The sequence below is a fragment of the Schistocerca piceifrons genome, chromosome 8, assembly GCF_021461385.2.
Source record: "Schistocerca piceifrons isolate TAMUIC-IGC-003096 chromosome 8, iqSchPice1.1, whole genome shotgun sequence".
NCBI classification, from domain to species: Eukaryota; Metazoa; Arthropoda; class Insecta; order Orthoptera; family Acrididae; genus Schistocerca; species Schistocerca piceifrons.
Genome location: NC_060145.1, coordinates 203,626,262 through 203,633,345, shown reverse-complemented (window position 1 = coordinate 203,633,345; position 7,084 = coordinate 203,626,262). Strand labels below are relative to the sequence as shown.

Here is a 7,084-nt window from a genome sequence, read left to right as displayed (position 1 = left end):
GCCCGAAACCGGTCATGTGACGAATAAATAACCTTTTATTGTGACTGGTAGTGGAAGGTTCTCCACACCCTATAAAGGAACAGTCAGGGAGTTCAACAGCATCCACTATGAATAAAATTCACTTTTGTGTGATTTATCACTATAACTGAAGTTCAAGCAAATTCCTTGTAGTTCTTGTGTGTATGAAGCCACGTTTTTCATTATTTAGAATCGTTTGCCAATTTCTCGCCATACAGATATCTTGCCCAAATCGTTTTCCAATTGGTTTTGATCATATGATGAATTCATCAGGTGGTAAATGACAGCATCATCTACAGACAGTCACAGAGGGATGCTCATTTTATCTAGATCAAGAACAGCAGAGGGCCTGAAATAATTTTTTCGTGAACGCCAGATTTTGCGTCCGTTTTACTCGATAGATTTCCGTCAGTTGTTCTGAAATGTGACCTTTCTGAAATCACAAATCCAGTCACACAACTGAGACGAAACTCCACGGGGCACTCAATCTGATTAGAAGTCGCTTGGAAGGAACGGTGTCAAAAGCCTTCTGGTAATCTAAAAATTTGCAATCAGTCTAATACCCCATATCAAAAGCACTGATTACTTCGTGAGAATAAAGAGCTAGTTGTGTTTCACAAGAACGAAACTTTCCGAATCGGTGTTGGCTATTTGTAAATAAATTGTTTTTTTTTCGAGGTAATTCATAATGCTCGAAAAATGTATATATTCCAGCATGCTAGTGCAAATCGGCGTTAGTAATATGAGTCTGTAATTCAGCAGATCAGTCCTATTTCCTTTACTGAGTATCGGTATGAACTGTGCAAATTTCCAGTCTTTAAGTGAGTAGGCATCTTTAACTAGCGAAAGTTGTACATGGTTGCTAAGTAATGAGCAGTTGTATCAGCGGACTTTGAAAGACAAATAACTGTTATGCAATGTTGACCGGAGTACTTTCATTTATTAAGTGATTTAAGCTGCTTCGCTCCACCGAGGGTAGCTACTCCAAAGCTAGTCATGTTGGAAGATGTCTTTCCTTAAATTCTGGAAATTTACTTCGTCATCTTTGATGAAGGAATTTCGGAAAGCCACGTTCGTTAAATCTGCTATAGTTGTACTGTCATCAGTAGCATTGCCATTGGTATTTTTCACTGAATGTATTGACTGCGTCTTGCCATTTGTGTACTTCAGTTATGACAAGAATCTCTTTGGGTTTTCTACAGAATTACTGATACAGATTCGTTGTGCAGAAGATTAAAAGTATCTAGCATTGAAGATCGCGTTCAATTTCGAGTTTATGTAAAATTTTGCCAGTCTTGTAGTTTTTGCGTTCTTATAAACTTGTCATGCTTTTTCCGTCAAATTTTCAAAACATAATGTAACATTGTGCTAGTTACGAATTAGTCATTTGACCCAAAGTCTGTATGGTGCAAGTTTCACTCTCCTAGCGAAATCTTATCTTTGGCGGAGTAGTGCAAAAGCACGTCTTCACACCGTATCTTGAGTGAGGAGACTAGTCATTCAGTCAGTCCGCTTGGGGCCAAGGTTCAAGGTCGATAGGGCCATGTAGTCAGGCAGCCAGTCTTCTTTTGGTCTCCGCCTGAAGCTGTCAGGATCTTATCGTCTGCCGGCGATTTGTGCAGGTCAGACATTTGTCTTTGTATTATTTTGATGGGCACTTTTAAGCTGCAGCGTCCAGCATTATTGGTGAGATCGGTGCTTGCTTGTTTTGCATTGGCGTATTTCAGTTTTCATGATTTTAGGGTGCATCTGTGAGACTTGCTTCTGCGATTGTATATCCATGTGAGCAACGTTAGCACATCGATCGGATCACGTCTTTGTTTGAATATGCGAGGATCAAGATCTATTTTTCCTTGATTCATCGGATAAAATAGGTCGTCTTTCATGTTACGTTCTCTAAATATTACTACGGAGATTGAAAAGCATGTGCAGTTATATATTTTTTTTTCTTATGGTCGCATTCATACACCTGGTCCCTTAGAGGAGAGTTTTGTATGTTGCTTGTACAAAAATGGCTCCGGGCACTATGCGACTGAAATTCTGAGGTCATCAGTCGCCTAGAACTTATAACTAATTAAATCTAACTAACCTACGGACATCACACACATCCATGCCCGGGGCAGAATTCGAACCTGCGACCGTAGCGGTCACGCGGTTCCAGGCTGAAGCGCCTAGAACCGCACGGCCACACCGGCCGGCTAAGTTGTTTGTAAGTACGAATAATTGCAGTAAATTTCAAACTTTCCACGAATTACTGTGCACATGAAGTGATCATTTTTCAATTCTACGAAATTTTATGGTCATTTGCGCATGATTTCATTTATCGTTGTTTTACACTAGTATCAGGGAATACCACAACATATTTAATATGGACTGCCTTCAGCAGACACCGTCGCCCCACACCGAACCCAGGGAGAGGCTTCGTCCCGCCATCATAGCCTTCAGTGGTTCACAAACCCACAGCAGACTACACTTGTCCACCCACCCCACCGTCGCCCCATACTGAACCCAGGGTTATTGTGTGGTTCGGCCCCCAGTGCCCCCCGCCCCCTCCCCCCCCGGGAACGTCTCATACCAGACGAGTGTAAACCAAGATGTTTGTGTGGTAGAATAAATATTGTCTACTGATCCGCCGGGCGGATTCGTGGCGGCGACCGGCACGCCTTCCCGTTCGCAAAGCAGCGCGTTAGACCGCGCGGCTAGCCGGTCGGGCTGTTTTATGTGTAACGTCACCTAAATACAATATGTGCTGAGAACTTCAACAAACGTGCTGCATCAACAAATTTTTCGAGTGTTTGCATTTCAATGCATCAATTTCCTGTTGTTGAATTTTAGAACACACAGTGTGCAGTTACATCTGAATAGAACGCATCTTTACTAATAGAAGAGGTTCACTTACACTGTTACGTTATATCAAGGCAACTGAAGATCTTGGCAGCAATTGGCCGTCCTTTAATTTAAGTTGAAGGTCGCTTTCTATGTTCCGTTGCGCTGTGTAGACTTTCCTACCACTGCATATTTCGTTAACGGAAATAACTCGCGTTGATATTCGTTGATGGGTCAAATTAAAAAAAAGAAAGTTTGATATTTGCGGAGCATTAGTACCGGTGTCATTACGTTCCATTCACTCACAGGCAAAACAAATGAGGTTGTGTGTAGCTTTTAACATGTATAAATTGTGAACTTTGAAGATCATACCAGTATATAAGCAGTCATTCATGGTTCAACAGACGTTTAGGATGGAAGAGAACAGTGCCTGAATGTTTTTCCACCTAAAAAAAAAAAAAAAAAAAAAAAAAAATCTTTTGCGTATTTTTCGCGGCAGGGCTGTTAACACGTATATTGCAGTGTAAGAGGTGAGATACATTAAAATCACATAAATTATTTGCTGTGGTCTGTGGCCATAAAATTATTTAGGGATTCGCATTCAGGATACCTGCAGTTCGTTACCTTCAGAGCATCCCTGACATATTATGAAGAATTCGGGTCTGGAGATGTCGCTATACACTCCAAATTGTGGGGTAATGGCACTGTGAGGCTCGTCCAACGTAGGACCGGATATCATTATCCTCGAAGAGCAGGTTTGGAAAAACTGTTATTCTGAAATGTCACACTTACCGTCTGTCTATAGACACCTCAGTTCCTCTTTGAATCTGATGCACTTCTTCTGGTTGTCACTTCAAATCATGAAATATTCCTTAGCTACACAGATAGCAGAAAATATTGGCCATTCACAGCTCTTACTCAACTTTAAGTTTTCCTGTTCTCTCGATAAATATTAATTTTGGACTTCCGTTTAATGGGTGTAAATGTAACTGCATCGTCTCTTTAGGGGTAATGAAAATCGCTTCCGTGTTATTTGCGTACCGAGAGAAAGGCACCTCTGTTGATGGGGTAGAGGTGTCCAGCGGTGAGAACCAGCGGTTTCTGTGCGCGGACGATGAGGATTCTCAGAGCGTGCTTGAATCTCGCGCTGCACTCCACCCAGGGGCAGCTGTAAGCCGCCGTGGAAACCGACTCTCCCTGTGAACACAAATAAATAAAACGGTTGTAGTGTTCATAACAAGCAGGATCAACAGAAGCTCAGAGCATTAGTTTCACCAAACTAGCACACTTTAGAGGAAGTAATAAGGCTCGTATAAATATGTCTTTGTTCTGATGAATAACAACTAAAGATGCTAAGAAGTTCTTCATGTTATTTCATTTATGGTTTCAGAGTTTATATGGAAGCTATTTTCTACTGGAATCTGAAAATTGCATTGTAAGTGTAAACGATCGCTCTGAATAATCATACAAGGGATATTTGTTTGATACTGTGCACCATGTTACAATTTGCATCAATTCCTCTTTTACGACTTGGTCTCATATTAACTCAGAAATATTTTAGAAAACAGAATGTTCTCGTCGTGTAAAACTCACAAGCTTCACTGCTACGTGTTATAACACAGAACATTAACAAAATGGTTCAAATGGCTCTGAGCACTATGAGACTCAACTGCTGAGGTCATCAGTCCCCTAGAACTTAGAACTACTTAAACCTAACTAACCTAAGGACATCACACACATCCATGCCCGGGGCAGGATTCGAACCTGCGACCGTAGCGGTCTCATGGTTCCAAACTGTAGCGCCTAGAACCGCACGGCCACTCCGGCCGGCAGAAAATTAACACAAACAGAGCTATGGCATACACAAAATTTACTGTTCTGATTCTAAGGCTAGCGGCAAGGATCAAACGGGAAGTAAGTTTAAGACACGATACAGGGAACACACAGAATAAAAAACGAAAAGCTTAGGAAATATATTCGCCTTTGCTGCTCATCTCAGATGTAATCGTCACACGTGAGCCATTCAACTAAACATTATCAATATGGGCTTTCGGAGGCGAGGTTCCACTCGCGACTGCACGACACAAAGCTTTAGGCTTCACCTGTGCCCGTCATCATTGACACTGGAATGTTGTTAACTGGAAACATGTTGCCTAGTCGGACGAGTCTCGTTTCAAATTGTATCGAGCAGACGGACGAGTACGGGTATGGAGACAACTTCATGAACCCTTGGACCCTGCACGTCAGCAGGGGACTGTACAACGTGGTGGAGGCTTGGAGGTTCTGTAATGGCATGGGGCGTATGCACTTGGGGTGAAATGGGACCCATGAAACGTCTAGACACGACTCTGACAGGTGACACGCACGTAAGCATCCATTCATGTCCATTGTGCATTCCGACGGACTTGGTCAATTACAGCAGGACAATGCGACTCACCACACGTCCAGAATTGCTACAGAGTGGCTCCAGGAACATTGTTCTGAGTTTAAACACTTCCGCTAGCTACGAAACTCCCCAGACATGAACATTATTAAGCATTTCTGGGATGCATTGCAACGTGTTGTTCAGAAGAGGTCTCCACCCCCTCGTACACCTATGGATTCATGGACAGTCCTGCAGGAGTAATGGTATCAATTCGCTGCAGCACTACTTCAGTCATTAGTCGAGACCATGCCACGTCGTGTTGTGCCACTTCCGCGTGCTCGCAGGAGGCCTAAACGATATTAGGCAGGTATACCAGTTTCTTTGGCTCTTCGGTGTGTTTGCAGGATGTGTTCCATACGGTCTTTCCCTATATTTTTTCCCCTCTACAGCTACCTCTATACCACAGAAGGTTTTCCCCGATTATTTCACATACCTCCTATTATCCCATTCTTTCTTCTTGTCAGTATTTTTCATGTATTCTTTTTCTCGCCGATTCTGTGGAGAATCCTCATTCCTTACGTCCTCAATCCACCTAATTTTCAACATTCTTCTGTAGCACCATCCGTTCTCTTCTGTTCCGGTTTTCCCACAGCCTACGTTTCACTACCATACAGTGATGCTCTCCAAACATATTCTCAGAAATTTCTTCCTCAAATTAAGGCCTATGCGTGATACTAGTAGACTTCTCTTAGCCAGAAATGCCCTTTTTGCTACCTGTAGTCTGCTTTTACATCCTCCTTCTTTCGTCCATCGTGCGTTATTTTGCTGCCTATGTAGTAGAATTCGTTAACTTCATCTAATTCGCAATCACCAATTTTGATGTTAAGTTTCTCGTTGTTCTTATTTCTGCTACTTCTCATTACTTTCGTATTTACTCGATTTACTCTCGATCTATATTCTGTACCAATTAGAATTCATTCCATTCAAAAGATTCTGTAGTTCTCTTTCATACTCACTGAGAATAGCAATATCAACAGCCAAATTTATCACTGACATCTTTTCACCTTGAATTTAATCCCAATCCTAAATTTTGCATTTATTTCCGTTATTGCTCCTTCGAAGTACGGATTGAACACTAGAGCGAAAGATATCGACCCTGTCTTGCCCCTTTTTAACACGATCACTTCCTTATTAGCCGTCTACTCTTATCTTTCCCTCTTCGCTCTTGTATATATTATGTATCACCCATCATTCCTTACAGCTTATTCCTGCTTTCATAAGGATTTCGAATGTTTTGCACCACATTACATTGTCGAACGCTCTTTCCAGGTCGACATATTCTACGATCGTGTCTTGATTTTTCTTCAGTCTTGCTTCCATCAGCAGCCTCAACGACAGAACCGCCTCTCTGGTGCCTCTGCTTTTTTCTAAAACCGAACTAATAGTCTCCTAACATATCCCCAATTTTCTTTTCCATACATCATTCACCACCTTGGATTCATTAACTTTTAAGCTGATTGTGCGATGATTCTCGCACTTTTCAGCTCTTCTATCTTCGGAACTCTGTGGATGACGTTCCCCCGAAAGTCTGATGATATGTCGCCTGTTTTACACATTCATTCTACACACAAGCACGAATAGTCGTTTTATGGCCGGTACTCCCAGACATTTTAGAAATTTCGATGGAATGTTGTCCAACCCTTCTGCCTTATTTCGTCTTAAGCTTTCTAAAATTCTTTTAAATTTTGTTTTTAAAACTGGATCCCCTTTTTCTCGAGTGGTATTTCCTCTTCTATCACATCATCAGCCAACGCATCCTCCACACAGGTCTTAAAAGCACTTTTTTCCATCCATCCGCTGTCTCCTTTGCATTTA

General features: G+C 41.9%; 1 protein-coding gene across 1 annotated transcript in view; it reads right to left on the bottom strand.

Annotated features, from left to right (window-relative positions):
• Positions 1 to 3,230: 3,230 nt before the first annotated feature.
• The window catches only part of LOC124712195 (odorant receptor Or2-like), a 28,590-nt gene continuing 24,736 nt past the window's right edge, over positions 3,231 to 7,084 (bottom strand). Inside the window, exons 4-5 of the mRNA XM_047242491.1 lie at positions 3,886 to 4,041; positions 3,231 to 3,290 (exon numbers count right to left, since the gene is read on the bottom strand). Of these exons, the coding sequence (XP_047098447.1) occupies positions 3,231 to 3,290; positions 3,886 to 4,041 (216 nt within the window). The remainder of the gene's footprint in view (positions 3,291 to 3,885; positions 4,042 to 7,084) is intronic.